The sequence below is a fragment of the Melanotaenia boesemani genome, chromosome 21, assembly GCF_017639745.1.
Source record: "Melanotaenia boesemani isolate fMelBoe1 chromosome 21, fMelBoe1.pri, whole genome shotgun sequence".
Classification (NCBI taxonomy): domain Eukaryota; kingdom Metazoa; phylum Chordata; class Actinopteri; order Atheriniformes; family Melanotaeniidae; genus Melanotaenia; species Melanotaenia boesemani.
This window is the reverse complement of record NC_055702.1, coordinates 13,789,000-13,811,504: the sequence shown is the minus strand read 5'-3', so window position 1 is coordinate 13,811,504 and position 22,505 is coordinate 13,789,000. Positions and strand designations below refer to the sequence as shown.

At 38.9% G+C, this 22,505-nt stretch overlaps 1 protein-coding gene across 1 annotated transcript in view; it reads right to left on the bottom strand.

The window, feature by feature from the left end:
• atrnl1b (attractin-like 1b) overlaps window positions 1-21,977 on the bottom strand; it is a 65,206-nt gene extending 43,229 nt beyond the window's left edge. Inside the window, exons 1-18 of the mRNA XM_041973683.1 lie at window positions 20,832-21,977; window positions 17,278-17,361; window positions 16,615-16,728; window positions 15,162-15,290; window positions 14,698-14,906; window positions 13,789-13,963; window positions 12,316-12,403; window positions 11,577-11,838; window positions 11,263-11,446; window positions 10,985-11,139; window positions 10,611-10,695; window positions 10,232-10,446; window positions 9,969-10,087; window positions 9,526-9,658; window positions 8,410-8,597; window positions 6,778-6,991; window positions 6,477-6,668; window positions 629-856 (exon numbers count right to left, since the gene is read on the bottom strand). Coding sequence (XP_041829617.1) covers window positions 629-856; window positions 6,477-6,668; window positions 6,778-6,991; window positions 8,410-8,597; window positions 9,526-9,658; window positions 9,969-10,087; window positions 10,232-10,446; window positions 10,611-10,695; window positions 10,985-11,139; window positions 11,263-11,446; window positions 11,577-11,838; window positions 12,316-12,403; window positions 13,789-13,963; window positions 14,698-14,906; window positions 15,162-15,290; window positions 16,615-16,728; window positions 17,278-17,361; window positions 20,832-21,082 — 3,025 coding nt within the window. The 5' untranslated portion in view covers window positions 21,083-21,977. The remainder of the gene's footprint in view (window positions 1-628; window positions 857-6,476; window positions 6,669-6,777; window positions 6,992-8,409; window positions 8,598-9,525; window positions 9,659-9,968; window positions 10,088-10,231; window positions 10,447-10,610; window positions 10,696-10,984; window positions 11,140-11,262; window positions 11,447-11,576; window positions 11,839-12,315; window positions 12,404-13,788; window positions 13,964-14,697; window positions 14,907-15,161; window positions 15,291-16,614; window positions 16,729-17,277; window positions 17,362-20,831) is intronic.
• Window positions 21,978-22,505: the final 528 nt, after the last annotated feature.

Sequence of the window (22,505 nt, the reverse complement as noted above, 5' to 3'; positions counted from 1 at the left end):
CTAACCGCAAAGGCAAAACATAAGTGGATACGGCACACTGAGTAGACAAGACGAGGGATGTTTGATGCTTTGTATTGCATTTATCTGAATGTCACGAACACACTTGTGGATGATTTTGAACCTATAGTTATTGTTTCCTCGAAATGGAAAGGACCCATTAGAGCTGTCAGCAGCTTGTGCCTGCAATGTCATATTAATTATTGTTTAATCAGTCCTGCCTTGAAAATATTTTAATGGCAACAACTTTTAATTAGCTTTAATTAAATATCCAATTGAAAAGAAAACATTTGCAAATTAGCATTGTTTGCATGGACTTTAAAGCCAAAACAAGTAAAGTGCAAAGCAGTTTTAAGGTTAAGTTAAAATGTTCCACCTCCTATCTTCAGCTCAAATCTGTATCTGTATCTTAAACACACAAAAAATGTTCACGTAAGCATTGAATACTTTTTCCCATCACTACTAGAAAAGAAGCTTTAAATGCCATACTAGCATGAGGTTGCATGGAGATAGCTGGAGAGATTATTTACGTATTTAAAACTCAAGAATTTAAGTAACTTATGAAGACAAGCAACCTCTCACATTGATAAACATGATCTATAATTTCAGTAAGATGAAGATGGTAACTCACCAGGGCAGTGGATGAAGGCCCACTCGAAACCCTTGTCTTTGGGGCAGCTGCCTGGCTCCAGGATCATGTCATAGGACTGGCTTTGCTGCTTCGCCAGCCTCTTCATGGGCCCCCGATAAGAGCCCTCCATGCACAGGCCCTTTCCTGTGCTGCTTGGATCTCCACACCAGCCACACTCAGGCTGCCCCAAGCATTGGGAACAGGTGCGCAGTCCAGAACAATTCTGGGCTAAAGGAGAAAAGAAGTGCTTTGGTTCATTTATTTATTTCTAGATTTCATACTCAAAAGTATGAAAATCTGAGCTTGTCTGTTGGTGTGCTATTCTTTATGAGCCATCTAATTCTTGTCACTTTGCTACCCGTCCACTACCTGTTTTTAAATTATAGAAGCATAAACAAGTCAGCAGCAAACAATCATTCTTGCAGGATTCTGTACATTTTACCTTTACAGGAGCTGCAGATTAAGGAGGCTTAATGTGCTTTGCACTAAAACACAGACTTGTTATCTAGTGAAGTGTCAAGAAACAGATTTGAAAGCAGATAAGAGGATAAGGAACAAGTGTCCAGTATTTAATGGCTATTGGAGTCAGGAATGAGTGAAAACATGCTAGCAAAAACCAGAAAGTTTGGGATTTGAGCACAAACTTTTACATACGGATTAAATGTACTGTGTGAAGTGGCACCTCACCCAAACTTTGGAAACCCTGAGGAGCTGGGTCATTCTATCAGCAAAGGGATAAACTTTAAGGCCACGAAATTGCTTGACATGTTTCAGAGCAACCACTCGCCTGCCAGACAAACACTTTAGTGAAGAAAATGCCACTTCTATTTTAAGGAGACAAACATTGAGTGCTTTTACCTCAGTTTATGTCAAACAAATCTCCAGCTATTCTGCTAATGGATGTGAAACCATGACAACGTCAGAGCAATCAGTACAAAATAAAGCCATTCACCTCAGGCAGACAAGAAAAAGCCTGTATAGTCAAAGGGTTTCAACTGCGGCTTTTATTCAGTTGCTGTTTTATTAGATTTGCACATTTTTTACATTTGTTTTTGCACATCCTTACTTAAAACTTATACACTTTTATATGTTATTTTTATACATTTTTTTTACTGATTTGTATATAGATTTGTATATTTTGGTTATTATTTAGTATATAGATATGTATGTATGTATCTTTTTGATATTTTATTCTATTTTTATAGGTTTGTTCACTTGAGTCATTGTTTTGTCTTAATACTGCTGCTGAAATCCCTAATTTTCCCGTTTTGGGATCAATAAAAGTATCTTTCAACCATCTATTTAATGGATGTGAAACCATGACAACGTCAGAGCAATCAGTAAAAAGTAACGCCATTCGAGTTTGATTTGCCGTAAGTGGTGACATTCTGCAGAATTATACCTTCTGACAACACATTCAGCCGGATGTGGTCTTGCCACAATACAAAAACATGTTGGACCCCCCCATCTGTCACATGGTTGGAGGTGTTGCATGAATTTGATGGCGATTAGGACTACAGTACAAAACTGTTTCTCAAGCAGGTTCTCTGAAAAACCCGGACAAGTCCACTTGATTCTAGTTTTATTTCCAGTTATGATTTATGCAAAAATTCTTTAAAAGATCACCCAGTTGAGCCTTTAATTTACTGTCTCCTCTGGCTGCATTCACTTAAGTGTAGGTCTGATCAAGTTTTTACACTCTTCCTTGATTTCACTGCAAAATTATTCATCGCTATGACACTTCGATTATGTGTTAATTTTATTATTCTACTTTTTCCAATTAAAAAAATGGTGATTATAAATTCAGACATCCAAATTACCTTTTAAAATACCTGATCTGGCTTCACTTCAAAACCTATAAATTGATTTCATAACAGCTCAGAGAAGGTCAAATCAATATGCTAAAGATTGCCATAAACTAATTCTGGTCACTGAGAATTTCAATAAAGGTTTGTATAGAAAGAAGAGAAGAATCAACATTCTAATAAAAAAAAAACGGACAAAAAAAAAAAACTGTAATTTTGCACTATTAATGTTTTACATCTAGGTCATAAATTACGCTAGCAAATATTTAAACAAGAAACAGCCAGTGTACGTCAATGTGCATCCAAGCTAGTGGTCAGCTAGTGGCTAGTGGCTAGCACAAAAAGCTAATTGGTGAAGATAACACTGACAGCTGACAACTAAGCTTTTTCCAATAAGTGTTAATCTATCTCTAACAAACAATATGCTGACATGAACCAAAAATATCTGAAGACAGGACTAAATATCTGAAGGTTTTAAAAGTACCACGCCTCAATCTTGAGACAGTGGCAAGGATGCTAACAGCTCTCCTGATGATAGCAAGTAAGCTAGTCCTTAAAATACCTTGATTTCAATGCAGTAGAAAAAAAATAGTAACTAACAGGGAAATCATTTATCTTCTTGCCTAAATATAATTTATTTTTAACTTGGGTGGGTAACTGTATTAGAAAATTTTAGGTTCTAGGTGATTTGTTCATCATAATCTTGCTGGTATCGACTGTTGTTTTTTAGATTTCTACATGTCCAGTAAGCCTGGTAACCACTGTATCACAGGTAAAACATTATTTCAGAAGCACTTCTCTCTACAAAGCTCCAACTGTGTTACATACTCTTTTGTGAGGTCTAGGCTCATACAAGTTCACAAAACACAAGTGTTGTCACTTTATCAGTCATCCTTTGAAAAAGTGGTTACTTTAATAAACCATGCTAACTTAGATTTTAGTCTAATCTTTATTCTACAAGAGCACAAGCAGCTGAAAGAAGAGTATGATGTGTGTCTGACTAATAAATTAGTCATCCTGCATCTGAGTTTAATACATGAAACTTAATGTTCTTCAGAAGAGAGCAAATGGTAGCTGATCGGTATTGGCTAATTTTACTTCCAGGGGTGATCAGTAACCAGCCTCCAAAAAAAAAAAAAAAAAAAAAAAAAAAAAAAAAAAAGGAGAACTCTATTTACAGAGAATGACACAAAAAATATAGTAAATATTTACATGTAAATGCTGAGTACCTAGATTATTTCTAATCTTTGATTGCAATAGTCAGCTCACACCACGTGAAACAAGGAAATGGGTGTGAGGAGCATACAAACCCGACCTAACCTGAAAGGGTGATTTAAAGACAGAGGAAAATGCTATGAGATATAAACGAGAAAGTAGATTCAACCTTGCATGTGGTGCATTCTGCCTGTAGTAAACACAGCTCAGGGGGCTTTAGTTTTTCGGAATCATCATGAAGATCAAACAATGTCTGGTTTGGCCATTTAAATGTCGAGGGTAGGACTATACATTAACTGTCTATTCCTGGGCTTTAGTTTGAAGGTCATAAATAGAAATATTAACCCCACAACAAAGCATCTTTCAGTGACTAACATACAATAATTATTTATCCAAGCCCTTTTCCCGCTGAGTGTATAAAATAGAAAACAGCCATTTGAACCCCCCCTAGTAGGCAGTATCATTGCAGGATGGTTTTTGTCTAGTTTCCTGGGTTTTAACGCTTCAAATGCATCCATCACCACCCAAAATAAGGAAGGAAGAGGTAAAAGAGGTGAGAAAATTCTAGACTTGTGCAGGGATTGAAACTATTATGTCTTAACACTACCTGTGCAAACAACAAGAAAAAAAAAGAGAATTTATGGGACAACCTTCCCTGTCCTTCATGCTGAGAGAGACTGATTCTTCAAGACAAATATCCACCGTGAACTGAATATGTGCGCTACCAAACACCAGTAAACGCAAATGAATTTGAGGCAGCACTCTTGGGCTCCCTAAATTTGTTACTCGCTAAACTGATCAGAGATGTTTTCACAATGTGACACAACTGTGTGGATAATTCATACATCACACAGCTCAGCAGCACCATCCTAGACAACTACATCAACCTTCAGGTGAGGGAGCTCCCCAATCAACTTACTGCTGGGGAGTGAAAACATCGTTTCACTTTGGTTTGTGTCCAATATGTAATATGATACAGATCAGTATCTTTATATTTACTTTCTTCTACAGTTTACACTCTGTGTGTATTATTTTAGTACCTCTGAGAAGAAACTATAGGAAAACATTTTCATCTGTGAAGCATAGGTAAGGGTATAGAGAGCTGGTTCCAAAGAATCCAATCAACTAGCATCATACCACAAAGAACTTATTTTCTTTCTTCTTTTTTGTTTTTAAAATGGTACAAACTTTCTTTTCACAAGATGACCAAAGCATAACCCACCCTATTCTGGTTTAGATGGGCTTAACCTGATATTCTAGCATTGAACAAAACTCAGCTCAATCTAATCATCAAACCTGGTTAATCAACCAAACAGGCAGCACTACCATTATAAATATTAATGATATTCCTCCAACCAAATCATAATGAATTTGTTATGGTTTTTATTTTACAGATGTTGGGAACTTGCAAGAGGATCACCATTCAAAGTGTGAACAAATCGCATGTCTGTAAAACGACAATTTCCCACTGCCTCCTGACCGAGCTGATTGCTTTTAACCTAATTTAAATAAACTTTAATTATAACCCACACACCACACAGGCTTTTTCTTTTAACTGTCTGAGACAATCTGAATAAAAACACATGCTAAACAGTGTTGGTACAACTAGCTCTCAGGCCCAAGCCACTTCAACTCAGATGTCAGCTTCTAGCCAGCAAAGCCTTTCAATGCTTGCAGAACAAGGATGTAAATAAATAGAAGCAAGGTAATTATTTATTATTTTTCTCTTATGTTTCTGTAGAGTTCAGACTCAAAGATAACAAAAAAACCAAAGCTAATGCAGTAAAACAAATGCATTTAAATACAACAAACTAATGAGAAACTGATTAGGGAATTGATGGTGAATCAGTCACATAATGTGAATACATATTGGATTCATGATAAGTGAAACCATAACTTCTCCATGCAGGAGGAAACATCTCGAAAATAAAATTTGTAGATTTTTATTTTTTTCAATTGTTCCATTTGTAAGATTCAGGTAAGACGTAGCGGTTAGAAATCTAAAACGAGAAGAATTAAAGAGTTTTACTGACTGAACAAATGCTTCATCTCTCCTCTCAACTTGCCTGGTGTATTTTGATGCTTCAAAGGAGACAAAGGATGAGGACAATAACCACATTTAATAGCTAAAAATGCACCTGGCGGGATGTGGTTTTTTGAGTGTGAAGCATTTGGGAACCAAATATGGATTTTTATAAGCCCTTTGCATTTCCTGTTTATTATTTACTAATATTAAGTTTGTTACTGAGATGACAAAAATGCTGATGCAATGAGCAATAAGGTGGTATAATTGACTAAGTTTATTAAGCATTCCCTTTGGTTGATCTCTGAATGCTTCTCTATAAGCAATGTCATTTCACAAAACAAAACTATTTAAGCACAAAATGTGTCATCTTTCATAAACTAAAACATTTACTTTAACATTACATGATGGACTGCTCTTTATGTCGGCTCCTCATTCACTTGCAGCCTCTGTTCTTTGATGCAAGACTGCTTAAAACCAACTGACGGTAAAGAGCCCATCTATAGCTCAGTCAGTTGGGAAATCTAGCAGTTGGGGCGTGAGATTATATGCAAAAGTAATTGGCCATTAAAAGCCCAAAACAGCTTCCAAAGTCAATCACAGGAAACTAATACGCTTTTCCCTCTGAATCAAACACCTTCCACTTTAAGCTGTTTTCTTCCCCTCGACTCTTTTTTTCTCTCCATGATGAATATTGACTGCTTACAGAAGCCAATCTAGGAGAGCTTATTGTTCACCACCTTAATGCCAGACTACAGACTTCCAAGAAAACTCATCGAGATTAAGCTTGGTGAAAGATACTTACCCACACAATCTGCAGTCTGCCACTCCAGACACTGGCCGTAGGGGAAGGAGATGACATACGCAGTAGAGTCCACGCAGCGCTGCGTGCTGCCACACCACATACACTCCATGGCCTGGCTGGTACAGTTGGCACAGTTGGTGTAAAGCCAACAAGGTTTCTTGCAAGATGGACGGGTACTCTTATTGGGGTTTCCTGAAAAAATAAATAAATATACACACACACACACACACATAGAAATAAAACCTCTTTTCAAATGCTTTTTAGCTTGTATGTGGTTACATATGTGACATGTGTCTCTCACCAAGAGCTTTTTCACAGATAAGGCCATGGGCTGTAGCAGTGCATGGGTTAGCCCTCAGGCCCGAAACCTGAGGCCCTTCCAGGTAGGCACAAAAACCAGAGTCGCTGGGCTCACCAGGCAGCCAGCGCAGGCTGCTGTTGGTGAAGGGAGACATGTCCTCCCAACCCCAGTATGACACATTGATCTTCCTCAGACCAACCCAGGGAAACAGTTGCTACAGCGGAAACACAGCAAAAGTAAGAGTTTTCTAATGCAAGATAAAATGCCGTAAGCGTGCTGCTCATTCTGTTCTGTCATGCTGATTACGGGGGAAAAAAATGACTGCTGCATTTACACCTGGGAACCAAAGATGCTATTAAAAGTCTACTAAAAATAATTTCACAGATATGATTACTTCTTTGCCTTCAGGATTCAACTTTTAATGTAATAGGTTCTGTTTGAAACAAACATGCACGTTTCAACCTAGCAGACTGACAGCAAATTAGATTCCCATGAATGCAGCAAGCATGACCAAAGTGAAATCAACAAGGGATTTTTTTTTTTTGCTGTCACTGCAAGAATTTGTAGCTGTAAGATATAAGAAGGTGAGAATTTGCCCAAAAGTGCATTTAAACCTTGAGAATATCTTAATAATCTTTAGCATTGTCATATATCTAATAAGATATGACAGGCCAAAAACCTGACACAACTAAAGCCCTTTTCACATCTGAGCAATGAATATTCTCTGTAGATATTGTGGACAATTCAGTAAAGACTTTCTCTGCAGCTTTTGATAGGTCTCTAACACCTCTAAATACTCCAGAGCCACCTGGAAGGAGCTCAGTGAATGCACGACATGATGTCATAATAATTACATTGTGGAAATCTGTCTAGAACGGCACACTGGGACACTCACCGACGTTCCAGACTTTTTGCTGTGAACTGTTAATAGCTGAATGATCACAACCAGACAACAGGAGCAAATGCTACTGACATTTTTAAAGTCACTTGGGACGTCTCTGGAAAACTCAAGAGTCAGACTCTATTAATTAAAGCTGTACTACAACATTTTCAGACATTTGAAAACAACTTAAACTGTGTCAGGAGAGCCAGGTATTATATATACACATATAGTTTCACAAAGTGACTTACAGCAAAGAAGACTTTTAAGTGAATTTAAGTGGTACAGTTTTATGATAGAAAATAAGCTAAAAGTGCCCCTTAAAATGTGCCCTACATCAAGGGAAGAGAAACAATCAAAGTAAAAAGATCCAGACTCAGTTGTAAAGACCTTCAGAAGTGCTTATGACTGTGCCAGCAGAAGGTGTAGTGTGGCTGTGGGTTTTTTTTTTATAAAGAAAGAACAAATTAACATTTATTTTGTTCTCATTCATCAGGTGGCATCTCAGAAAAAAAACTATGTTAAAGACATACAATTTAAGGTGGAGCCTAACAGAAAACAAACAAAAGTAATTAATTATTCAAGGTATCTGCAATCAGACAAAACAAGAACAAACCTGCTCAGGAGAAAATCAACATCACATCTTATACTTTCTGACTAAGTCCACCAGCATATATATGACTCATAACAATAAAGGTCTAAAAGAAGTGTAGTGTACATCTCAATCCGAACATTTAACATTTTATCTTTACCTCGTCTTGTAGCTGGAGTTTCTTGAGCTCCTCAATCACAAAGTCCACTTGTTTGGAGGTGGTAAGCGAGGCAATGTTTCCATTCAGGTTTTTGCAGTAGTGCTTGGCGTTGTCGTAGCTCTCGCGGCTGGAGTTGATCCTGAGGCAGGCTTCACCCACCTGGCTCCAACCCTCACTGCACTGCTGGGCTGGAAGAGAGAAAGCGAAACCAAGATGATGGTAACTGATAGGAAGCAGTACAGCAGGGCTGGGCTGATGGCCGAGGCCATTGCCCCGCCACTCCATATCATCGTTCACTGTTGACTCTAATCTTTCAGAGAGTCTATTATGACTTGACTTGTATTTTTAAAGAAAATAATTCAATTACAGACTAATAGAGTATTAAGGTAAGTACTATCCAACAGTGTGTATAATGCTCCTCTTAAAAAAAAAAAGAAAGCATAACAACATATAAAAAAAGGGACAAGAAGGACTGTAGATTTAGGACTTAATGCGTCTGTGGGTGTCAGTGATATTGCATGAGTGTAACTGGCATCTACTGGTCTTAGACATGTGCTAGATGGATGTATGATCACTAACTCCCTTTCAGGCATGGGAAATCTACAAACACTCATGCACACAAAGATATTATTTGCAGCTCCCACTGCACTCCCTTTAGGTGACAAGGCTTCATGAGCTGAAAATTATGGATAAAGTGACAGTAAAATTCCTTCAGATTCAGCCTGCGTCAACATCAGCAACAGACTGGGTGGGAGGAAGCTGGTGAGAGCTAAACTAAATACACTGGCAGGCCTTGTAAACAACATCAAGATGACAGGATGAAAACGCATTTTGGTAAATATCCTCCTCCTATTGAAGTTGGTCACATGAGCCAACCCCGATAGCAAGAATTCATGGATAATCTGTCTAATAACCCTTGGCAGCAGGAATATCAAAGGCTATATCAATACAATGGTCACAAGAATCTTTGTTGGTGTTATGATTTAAAAACAGGAGTCTATATGAGATCAAGGATCCTATTAACAACCATAAAGCGACATGCTTACAGCAACAAAGCATAAAACTACGATATCTGAGTGTGCATGCATGTGCTTTATGGTTCATCATGCAGCTTACCAGGCAAAGGGTGACACTGTGAGTGATTCTGGTCCCACTGGCAGTTAAAATTCAGTAAGCAGCTCCTGCAGTTGGAAAGTTTGCTGCACACCTGCTCGTGCCGCACTGGACACTCAGTGAAGTTCTTCACATTCTATGGCAACAAAAGGGAGAGGAGGGAAATGGTGACTGAAAGAGAGGCTTTAAACACAAGGTCTAATCAGCAAATTTCCTTCTGGTTTATTAAAGATCCAACTCAACAAAACCATCCTGCTTGTGCTATAATGCCACGGTTTGATCTGTAAACAACATGCAAAGATAGTATGCATTCCTAAACAAGGACATGACTATAAACTGGTAAATAACATGAAATAATCAGAAATCCTTGTATGCTCAACTCAGAAAATGTGTGTGAACAAATATGATGCCAGAAGTGCTCTGCTACCCCCTGTTGGTGTACTCACAGAAGTACAGTTGCTAAAGGCAGAGATGCACTTCTTTCCATCACACCACTGGCAGCCATTGGTGTTTGCTGTGCAGCTGCCGCAGTCTGAGAACCTATAGCACCACTCATCCATTGTGACTATCAAGACCCAGGAACAAAGAAAACCGCACAAGAATGAGTATGCAAGTGTGCTAAAATGGTAACAATAAATGCAATTCCAGACAAAGCACAGGTTAGAAAACAGTAAGTTGAACTCTACAAGTAACAAAAAGTCTATGTTACCAGCTTTAGGGGGGCAAAATGGTGCATGTGTGAGGCTCCCGTTAGTCCAGCTGGGTTCCCAGGGGAGACAGCGACCTCTGTTCCAGATGCATCGGACTCCTGGTCCTGCCTTCACGCACAACTGCTCTAACAAAAAGGCCTGGCAGCTGGGAGGTCGGTAAACAAGCACATCATTGAGCAGCACGCTGGAGAAGCCCCCAAAAACATACATCGACCTGACAAAAGAAAAACAGACAAAAGGAGTGTTAACAATAGCAAACTAAACTTAACTGCCTTCTAAAAATCCTCCCAGCAGATGTGTCATTACTACATCAAAGTTCACAGTGGCAAACATTTGTCTGGTCTGAATGTTAGTGAAAGCACATGTTTAAAGACTTACCCATTGCTAACCACAGCAGAGTGACCGAAGCGGTTAACATCCCTGTGCAGGTCTGGCTTCGGCAGGAGCTTCCACTCATCACATGCTGAAGAAAAAGAGAGGCCATATGTGCATGAATATTTGATTTGATTTCCTTCTGCATTTGCATGCATGAAGCAAGCAACATCTTAATGCATTTGTGGTTTAAGTCAGGTTCTGTTAAGAATAAAATGATTAAGTCTAAAGATGTTTTCACAATCTCACAAGCTGATCTCAAAAGAAATGTAAACATATACAAAAGCCGAAAGCATCCAAACTTTGTTGGAACTATTTTTTGCCCAATAATAACATGACAAAAATTAACACTAGAGACAAGAAAACAACAGGAGCCCTACCGATGTCATAGGCAAGGAAGTCAGCAGAAAAACACTTAGCCCCATTACTGAGTGATGTGTCGTTGTGTGTGTTGCCCCCAAAAACGAGCAGAGTGCCGCTAAGGAGCACAGCAGAATGCAAGTATCGTGGAAAGCCGCTTTCTCTCAGAATGAACCTGGAAAGTACACATAGGTGTGTCAGGGACAGCTGTGGCAAGAAGCCATGTAACACAAAGTGTCTCAAGTAATCTGGAAAACATAACGAATGGTGGAAGCTGCACATGAGTACAGTGAGTTACCATGTCCTCGTGTTAACGTCGTATCGGTAGAGGTCATCAACAAGGCCATACTTGTTGGCTGGAAGTGCTTTATAGCCACCATGAACAAAGATGTTGCCACTGGCGCTGTCATACGTACTGCTGTGGCCGTAACCTCCCAGTGGGATGGCACCATTAGTCTCAGGTACCAACCATGTGTTTGACTCTAACAAGAGAACACACATGGAAAGCCTTAACAAAAGGGAAAACTCATTCAATCCACTTTTGTTTTTCTCTGTACTGAGTGAGTGGAAACAACAAGGCTCTGCACCAATAGGCTGAAAGCTTTAACTCACTCAGGTTGTACTCCTGAATGTTGCTGATGTAGCTGTAGATGGGGGAGTAACCAAAGATGACCAGCATGATAGTCTCGCCACTGTCCAGCAGGACGCAGTGGGCCGTGTGTCCCTCCACAGCATAAATCTGAGCTTGGGCTGGTGAATCAACAACAGGATTTTTCCGTTGCCACGTCCGACTGGGCACGTTGAACACCCACAGCTCTTCTGTGACATTGCCCGAGCCAGCCTCCAGTTTCCCACCAAACATATAAATATCATCCTGAACAGAGGAAGAGATTTGCTTCAGTGTCTTTCACAAAGCAGCCATATTTAGACAATAATATCACTGCAATTAAAGTCCAAGAAAAAACATACAAGTATATAATTCATCCACTTTGTGTTGAGCTTAAAGAGGCTTATTTTGTAAAGCTTCCTGAACTTAATGCAGGCATTACATCAAATTTCTAATCTTAAAAATGCTCTTTTTTTAGACACAGTGAAGGTCATGTGACAAAAGAAAAACAAATAAGATTCCTTACAGCCTTTAATAACAGGTACTGTTATCCTGCAATGACATTTGTTCATAATAGAAATGAGCAATACCCTCTTGAAAAAGATCCTGCTTGGTGAGAAAAATTTACTGTTTTTTCACTGCAGCAAATTTATCTTTTCACCAAGCAGCAGTTGGGTGTATTTAACTCCCTCTCTCAGCCAGATGAGTTGAACCGTGGGGGTGTGTGTGTGTATTTGTGTTTACCTGGTAGGCAGCAAGCGAATGGCCGTATCTTGGCACAGGGCCACTACTGATGGGAACTGTATTCCAAATGCCACTCTCCAGGTTGTAGCTGCAGAGCAAAGCACCAGAACATCCCACACATTTAACTGCATCCTTAACACATGCACAGAACTTTTATATACAACACACATTTAAAAAAAAAATCCCATTTAGCTCGTCCCTCTGTGACTTCAGGCAAATTGATGTTTACTTCATGGTCTGCTGATTTCATCAAAGCAAACAAATGGTAGCAGCGTCCTTCATGCCAAAGGTATCACTTTAGTTTCCCAGTCACAAATAATGCTTTTGTTCAACTACAAGTTATAACAGATGATGAGCACGTATCAGTTACAGTTTGCGGTCATTCACAATGAAGAGAAACACCTGGTTGCATCAACACTCATTTGTTTTTTTTTATACAAGATGCTGTCGGAGCATCAGGAATCAAAGCACCTGGTGCTGAACAAACACTGAGCAGATGGAAAGAGCTTGTCTGATCAAGAAATATGAAAAACAACTGTTTAGAAAGTCTTTGGCATGACATGACTCAGACAACTCAGACTCAAGAACCACATATCACTTTTGTTTTTTTTTTAGCCCATGACATCCACGTGACAGTTGCATTTTGTTTTGTGGCATCACATCATGTGACAGCAACTGGATAAAAAAAAACCCTGGTCGTCTTGAGCATGCACCATGGCTGATTCAGCAAGAAAATGCAAGAGAACATGATCAGAGGAAGCGAAGGAGAAGAGAGAGAGAGAAAGGGACAGAGCAAAAATAAGACAAGAGTTAACGTTTGACTTATTTTTACTGACTGGTGAGAGCTTTAGCTCAAATTAGCTTTCAAATATCTTCCAAAGTTCAGCAGAGTAGCTTTTTGTTTGTAGATAAATTGGATATTGCAGCTCACTCCTAAGTTCCTTAAAGGGATTTATGTCAGGGCTCAGGGCTCCAAGTTTTCAATCATTCTTTCATGCTGCCGGATGTATACTTCAGGTTGTTGTGTTGCTCAAAGAACCAAAAGCTACAACACAAACCTTCTCAAGTTTTCTAACACTGAGGAACACATTTTACACTACAAAAACTTTTTGATACACCCAGTGCATAACACCATGCATAATTTAGGTCAAGCAAACACTGGAAATCAAATACAGGTACAATTATGTGGCTGAACAATAAAACTGGACATTTTAAAAATAGATTTTTTATATAGAAGAATATTTAAATTGTGTTTATATCTGATACTAATTTTCAACACCACAGAATTTATTCACTGGCCAGTTTTGACAAAGGGTAAATGACAGATTTAATTATAAAGCTTTGGTAAATTTTACTTATGACGTTTACATTCAGTACAAAGTAAATAAATATATACTGAAAAATTGTATTTTCAATTTTAAGCTTAAATTGTAGGAGAGAAAACACACCAGTACTTCTGTAAAGGTGACTTACTTAAGAATCATCTGGAACGAGCTGTAGTTGAAGGTATAACCACCCACCACCCACATGACTTTTTCCTGCACCACAGCTTTATGGGAAGCTCTGGCCAGTGAGGTGCCAAAGGGCTTGACACTGGGGAGGATCCAGAAGGACTCATTTGAAGGTACAGTTAGTGAGCAATCTGGGCCTGCAGGGGAAAGCGGGACAAGAGGCAAAAGACATTGAAGCAGAGGAGAAACATTAAAAAAAATAATGCAATTCAACAAGTCATCTCTCTTTCTAGGTGCACTGTGTCATGGGCTACAATTATATTCACCTGATGCTATTGTTTTATCTTTTTAATAATGTTTTCATAATGACGCTGCCTTAGTTTGAACAGTACACATGCTTCTATCACACGGTCACACCAAAGCACAAGCACGGGTTAGTACATGAATGAAAATGACAAGAAAGGAGATGAGAACACGCTCAGCTGTGTGAATGCAGGCTGTGCTTAAAAAGCACACGCCTCTGCTAATGATTCTGTCAAGTTTCACCATGCAAAAGCATCTGGTTCCCTACAGCTGGACCCACATCATAAGGCGTAGTCATAGGGACTTTCAAAATGTTACCAATCAGTGGAACAGTGTGACATAACACGACACAGCTGTTCATACTCGTCTGATAACACATCTTCCTGCATATTCACTGCAGCAGACACAGAGGGAGTGGCAATATTTTCATAACGAATGGCTGCAGGAGCATGTTTCAAATATTCAGTCTGAGTGATGAAAGCTTAAAGAAACATGTCTGCATTTTATAATGATGGAGATATAAAAGCTGTTACACCGTTTCCTGCTTGTGAAATGCCTCTACATCTCAACTTTATTCTTATTGATCTTCTTAAAGGACCTAAAGGGTCTGGAGAGAACTCCCTCATACCTTGCCAGCTGTCATTGCAGACACACAGCTTCTCCCCTGTGAGGTCACAGTAGCCGTGGTCGGGGCTACCGCAGTTGTTTCTGCAGTAGGGGATGTCACAGGCCTCCCCCTTCCAGTACTTGTCACATTCACAGTAGACTCTGCTGGCGACTGAGTTCCCCGGTGTACACTTCCCATGGCCAGAGCAATTATTGGGACAGGAATTGATCCTGGAAAGAAATTTAGTTAGTTTTGAATGTGGATTGGATAAGAAATGCATGAAAACCTGCTGAGCAGGTTATTAGTAATTACTTGGGTTGTGTCAGAGAATTACAGGCTTCTGATGATGTAGAACTAAAGTCTGCAAGAAATTTCTAACAGTTGTTTTGTTACAAAGACTGACACACTTTAACAGTAAGGAATTACACCAAAAACGTATCCTCTTGTGCTGTATTGTATATTTTTATTTAACCCAAGATACTTACGAGTAAAATATTTCAAATCCTGTCAAGTTATAAGCAGCATCGCTGAAAAAGTGTAAAAGTGCGTAGCCAGAAGTTGTCTCGACCTCAGGAACAGTCTCATTACCTCGTATCTCTGGCACAATGAGGCCGCTGTAGAAATATGCAGGATATGCATGACATCACTTCACTTAAAACTCACACAGAGTCCTAAGTTAACATAACAAACCCATAACTCTTTATTATATCAGTGTCTAGACATAACAATAAGCGATAAAAAAAAAAAAAGATGAAAAAGGATCTTGATAAGCTTAGCTCCAACACATACTCTGTCCAAAAAATATGCTCAGCTCTGCCTGAGCTGTGTTTATATGTAAAAGGAAATCTTTCAGTTCTTTGCTTTTACACATCAAATCTTAATAAGAGCCGTCTGGTCTTCATTTTTGACAAATACTGAATCAGATGAAAGAATAATAAATGAAAAAAATTCCTCTTATTATAATTTATTTTACAAGAAAAAAGCCAACATGAAAAGGCAAGTGTGCTTAATGATTCTGTAGCTTGTAGAACCACCTTTAGTAGCAAAGACATTAAGAAATGTATTTGTTTTCTATATGATGTTTTCAGTCTCTCTCATGGTAGTGGAGGAATTCTGACTCACACTTTTTAACAACAATGATTCAGTTTTTTTTCCTCTTAAGGTCCTGCCACAGAATTTCCCAAACAAGCCATACTTACTAAGTATTTTTATTTAACTGTACTAGCATGAACTTTAACCATTAACATGCAAACTGAGGTCTGTAGAGTCTGAGATGAAGCTCTTTTTTTTTTTTCTACTTTCTCTGACCATTTCACACTCTGACCTCTGGGTGAGGTTGCTGGGATATCTACTACTGGACAGACTGGCAGCTGTCAAAATGTTTTCAACTTGTGAATAATCTTTCTTAGTGCAGAGTGATGGTCTCCACATTGTCTGAAAATGGTCTTTATAACCCTTCCCCCAAATGATGAACAGGAAAGGTTGCTTCTCTAAAAATTACTACTGTTGCCTTTTCCTTGCCACTGTTTTCAATCACGTGAATCCTCCAGACCAGCAAACTGATGATCAGTTAATCGAGTGCACCTGGCTGCTTCTTAGTTTCCTAATTCATATGAAAGATGTACGAGCGTGCACACACACTGTTTCTGTACTTTGGCTTTTTTTTTTTTCATCTAAAGTTGTATTTATCAAATTTTAAGACCAGGTACGGGTCAAATGATCATTTTAATATGTCCTGTTGGATAAAACCTATGAAAAAGATGATGCCCTTTCTTTTTACATGGCTGAACCCATTTAAATTATCTGATGACATTTATAACAGATATTTGATTCAGATATCTCCTATCATCAATAGACCACCTATGATGTTTTTTAAGGTTTTACTGTAGTAATCTGATAGCTCAAACAAAGCCAGTCTCACAGTCTGTAATGCCTCACCTGAAAACAGCGACCAGAGGAGCATAAACCGAGTCTCCGTCATAGACGTACATGTGGTCCCAACTACATTCTGTGGCAAAGTGGTTGAATCGTAACCGAAGAACTGCATTTGGGCTGAAAGAAAACAAAATCGTTGCAGTCACACGGATGAGCAATTTTTTTTTCTCTTTATATTCCAGATCTTCATTTAGCTTCAGATGGCTAACAAGCAGAAAAAGTTACAAAAGGCAAAATTTTTTTTAGCCTTATACACAAAAATAGTATTTCTCCACAATGTGAGGTCATTTGAAAATGACAAAAGACCAAACAGGCCATTGTTGATGGTGGCTACAGTTGCCATGACAACTAAAATCATCAACAGGTAAAATGAAATGACGTGAAAAATTCTTTATTTATCCAAGAGGGAAATTTCAGTGGGGTTTTTTTTTTGGGGGGGGGGGGGGTTCTTCCTGTCTCTGGCTGCTGATGCTTATTAAAGTGCAGCAGTTACAAACAACTGCCCCTTCAAAATGTCAGACCTGGTTTTGCAACCTACTGTTCAAGCCCTTCCTGGACCCTTCCTGCAACACAGATGCTGCTCAGTGTTATCTCAGTTTGTACAACATAAGTAAATCTGGCTGTGAATTTTCAGTTTCAGTAGGGCATAATGACATCAGTACTTACTAGCCTTCAATGAGCCAGGTGCACTTCGTTTTGTACTTGTAGTTTATGGGGCCATCTGTGAGGTATCCTGAGGGTTCTGTCAGCCTGAAAGACCCAACACAAATACAATCGTTCAAATGGTTATTCATGAACTGGTACCTCTTCTATATGGGAATCTGGTGACCTTGCTATGATGAGAGAGGCATTTTTCTGTCAGCTTTTGGATTTCTTTTCCCCCTTTAAAAGAAGGACCACTGCAAATTAGAGCAGATACTTTCTATATTTGCAAACCTGCTTTCCTGGAACAAAATCACCTATAAACATGACATCATGGGTAAACTTATAGCATTGCTATATTCTGATTCCAAAGATTCAAGAAAGCTAGCAAAAAAAGCCAGTGAGCTGAAGATTAGACGCAAGCAAACAAAAGATTCAACCAGCTGTCTCCTGAAAAGGCTCCTCTACTCCGTAAAAAGTGTCCTTCCCATCATAAATCACAACAGTGTGTCAGGGTGATGGATGGCTTGTATATGGGCATTCATCTCTTTCCTATCATAATATGATAGGAATCTTGTGATATGATAATCATATCACAAGAAATTAGAACAGAATGATTCCCACCCAGACCTAACAATATTTTCTTGACACTGTGATGTATTTATGCTTTTGCAACAACTTTTTCTTTGTTAAATGTCACCTTGGTGTCAAAGCAAAAACACACACTGGCCCAAAAAGAAAGTAAACCCAAAAGGCAAACTGCTATTTTTTGTTTTGTCTTCATTTTTGCTCTGTAACGGCAGAAGCAATACCTCACCTTATCTGACAAAGGTAACAGACTAAATATGGTTTGTAATTGTGCAATGGTAAGCACATGATAAGATTCGGTCTTACCCTGCAGCTAAAACGTGATAAAAGAAGATGTTACTTTACATATGATTGTCTCTTTTTTAAGCTTTGTTACACTTAGTGCTAAGTATCATTTCTAATAAAAGTTTAGCAGTTTGTCTCTTGCAGATGATAGGGTATTCCCCAAAAACAAGGCTGATGACAACCAGCACCAAGCCTCAGACATAGTAATGGTAACCACTTCGACTGAGGTACCTCTGTGCTGCAGAGTGCCACTCAGAGTGCTGCAGGGTGTTCTGAAGGCAAGGTAAGTTTACTTGTTTATTTACATACAACTTTAAAAGCTTTACAGCAGGGTGCAGGAAGCAATAAAAAGTGCATTAAAAGCAAACTTTAAAAAGAAATAAAAAAATCAAAAACAGAAAACGGTAAAATAAAATAGATCAAATGCAAGAAATAAAAATTCCAATGTGAGGAATTTACAGTTTTGATTAAAAACAGGGAACTTTAATAGTTTTTAATCCTGATTCAAAACTGCTGAAAGTTTCAGCAGACCTGCAGTTTTCTGGGATTTTGTTCCACATGTGAGGAGCGTAAAAGCTGAACGCTGCCTCTCCACGTTAAGTTCTGACTCTGGGAACAGAAAGTAGACCTGACCCAGATGACCTGAGGGATCTGGTTGGTTCATAATGAACCAGAAGATCCTGAATGTATTTTGGTCCTAAACCATTCAGCGCTTTGTAAACTAACAGCAGGATTTTAAAGTCAATTCTTTAAGAGACAGGAAGCCAGTGTAAAGATCTGAGGACTGGAGTTTATGATCTGCTTTCTTGGTCTTAGTGAGGACTCGAGCAGCAGCGTTCTGGACTAACTGCAGCTGTCTGATTACAGCAGTCCAGTCTACTAAAGATAAATGCACGGACCAGTTTTTCTAAATCCTGCTGAGTCATCAATCCTTTAATCCTCAATATGTTTTTTTAAGTGATAATAGGCTGACTTCACTATTGTCTTAACATAACTGCTAAAACTCATGTCTGGGTCCGTGAGAACTCCCAGATTTCTGGCTTGGTTGTTAGTTTTGAATTTAGATGTTTAAAGCTGAGAACTGACTTTTAATCTTTTGTCTTCATTTAACTGGAGGAAGTTCTGGCACATCCAATCTATACTTTGACTGATGCGGTGGATCAGAGTTGGGATCGGACTGTAGCCATTACAGGCTCCTGACAAGCTGAACATTGTCAGTATGTAACCCGAACATTTATTCATTTTGCTACTCCATACCTGCCTCTTTTGTCCTTCACTCACAGGAATTAACTCGTGATTATTCTGTTGTCACTGTGTGTACATATGCTGTTATTTCATTGTCCTTTTGAAGAATAAGCCATTCACTGTATTACCACAGGGGTTGAAAGGTTAATATAAAATCAAGTGGATTACAGTTGCTTCCTCAAAGCCACTGTGGGCTTTCTCCTCTCACAAAAGCACACTGAACTTATTTGTTTAGGGATTTTATCTAGAATCTTTGCAAATACCGGCAACCCTAAGTCAACATGACAGTGCACTGTAGAGTCTTCGTCTGGAATATGTGGTCACATGCAGATTTGAATGAATAAGGCCATATCTATCGATTACTTTCTCTTGTTGTGTAGGAGGTGCCGTCCCTTTAATTTTAAACAGAAAATCAGATGAAGAGAATAAAGATCCTATATGAGATAAGCATCTACAGCAAACACATTTGAGGTCAGCTAAAGGTGGAGTGCTTCATCCTTCAATCTCCCTAATCCCTAGTTTACATGTCAAATTGTCTGTAGGCAAAACACTGAACCTCTCATCGCCCTCCCAAATATGTTTCTCACCTGCAAATTGCTCTGGATAAAGCATCCACTAAATGACTGTTGTCAGGTATGATAAATGCTGTAGGAAAGTGCAAACATTGTGATATATGAAATCTAATGAGTGGTAAACAGAAACAACCTCACCAAAAATAAAAATGTTAAGTTAGAAATAAGCAGCTCAACATCTAACCAAATAGCTACATGCATACAGCTGCAAGCAGCATGCACAGTCAGCCTATTACGAACATAAAAATGAACTGAAACAAGCCACAAGCAATGCAGCCCCCCACACGAGCAGTGACCAGGAAGCTACCTGCTGATGTTTATTTTAAACATCATGAGGAGATGAGGATGTTTTTCATTCTCATAGCTTTTTTTTTTTTTAGTAAGAACACTTTCATCCTGACATTTAAGTTGCATCAAATTGACATTTTTCTTTACTTCATTGAATCTCTCAAAGTTTCGGAATATTTTAAGCCTTTTAGATAACAAATGATTAACCAAAGAAAGGAATAATATATTATTTCATAATATTCAACATTCAAAATGATGAATATGGTAACTTATACTAATTTTGAACTAGCTTAAAGACAAACACATGCAATTCAAATTAGACTAAAAGCCTTGAATCTGTGGAAGTCTGTCAAGACTTCAGGCAAATATTGCTTAATTCTGAAAAGCAGTCAGACCTTTAAGTAAATAGTAAACAAGTCTATAAAACAGTCTATACACAGTTGTGTTTGGTATGCCTCAAAGATCTTTACTGAAACTGATGTCGGTTATTGGGTCACGCCAAATGTTAACTACCACAGATCATTTAGATGAGATTAACTGAGAAATCGGTATCAGTGACACTGCAATAAAACAATGGATTAGACTATTCTGGCCACTTACCTGAACCTTCCCTGGCAGTGCTGGCACAGATCTCCAACCCATCCCCGGTCACACACGCAGGACCCGTTGATACATTTCCCCGACAGACAGTTATTGTCACACTGTTTCGTCGGTGAGGCGTGAGCGAAAAGTACAAAGTAGAACAATACATAGACTACCAAGTATTTGTTGATTCCCCGAGGGTCACTGTGGGTGGTTAATTTGGTCCCGAAAAGAAAGAGTTTAGTTTGACATCTCCCCCCAGGATCCATTCTTTTTTATATATTTTTCTCCAGCACACCAAGCAGAGTAGAAGACCGGGGCCTCGGGGTCTACTTTGGGGGAAAGCCTCGGCTACTTAGGATGTTTCCTTTACAGCAAAGAAGTCCTGCATATTCGCTGAGTATTGGTCATACTCAAATTAAGGCTCCACCAAGCTGCTTTCAAAGCTTTGGGGAAGATGGCCCAGAATTGACTATGTTAGCTAAGTGTTTACAAAAGCTGTTCGGTTAACCGCATGCATAGATTCAGAGTGGGAGGAATTCCCATCACCCTACCTCTTGTTGGGAGAACCTAGTTAAAAATCCTAGCATCGACCAAAGCTTCTTTTACAGCTAACTAGTTAAATACTGTCACTAGCTAAAGTATAATTTGTTAGCAACTATAGCTTATTTGTAGTTTGGCCTCTGCGAGGTAATGTAACGTTACTGCATTGATTCAAGACCCTTCTCTAACAAATACCATTTCAGCAGCCATTTTAATGCATTAACAATCCTTCACAACAAAACTGGGATGAATACTGAAACCTACGATGGTCCTTCCACTGGCTGCTTTGATTTAACCGGATATCGTCCACACACGAACAAAGAGGCGTTTTTAGCCCCGGTCTCAGAGAGCAGGCTGCCGCAGTCAACATGGATGTGGTGTGATGTGGGAACTGGAGGGCTATTCTTGCCGACCGGGGGGCATTGAGCAACCACTTTCAAATGTTGTTGATCCAAATGGTCTCTCTCCACGGCGCTTTAAGTATCCTTAGTAGCAACTTTCATTGAAAACAATGTTTAGTGTTTTCTCCTTAATACTCCAGTGGGAAAAAAAGTCACCACCGTTGTGACAAAACATGACAACAACATGCTGCCATGGCATTGCTATCGCAGCGACACTCGACAGCGCCTCAGGTTGGAGAAAACTAAACACAAGCTGCGCATGCGCACTGCAAACGGGTTCCACTTAAAGGTACAGCGCCATAGGTTACCCAATGCGGCATTTAACACATGAGGAAGTTTGAAAACTTCCTCAATTTAAAAGTCCTTAACCTTAAAATTAAGGTCAAAGATTTTAAAAAGCATTGGAAATACCGAGACACAATGGTGACTTCTTGTTCCTGGTTTCACAAACAGAGGCCATAGAGATAGCCAAATGAAAGGCCCTTTTTCATTCATTTGATGAAAATGACACCATCTGTCCCAATTATTAAGGCCACTCCCAACCTTTCCCCCCTTTCTGAACCTTTTTGCAAGGCATTGTTTGATGCTTACTGTTGAAAATAAACAAAACTTAATCAAATGTAACTGACTTTCCAGCTATAAAATTCTGCACCCACTGAAAGTCTACCAAAACAAGTAACGTTTAATATTTACCAAGTAATAAAATATCATTGCTATGAATTCCATATTTTCAAACATTATTGCATAC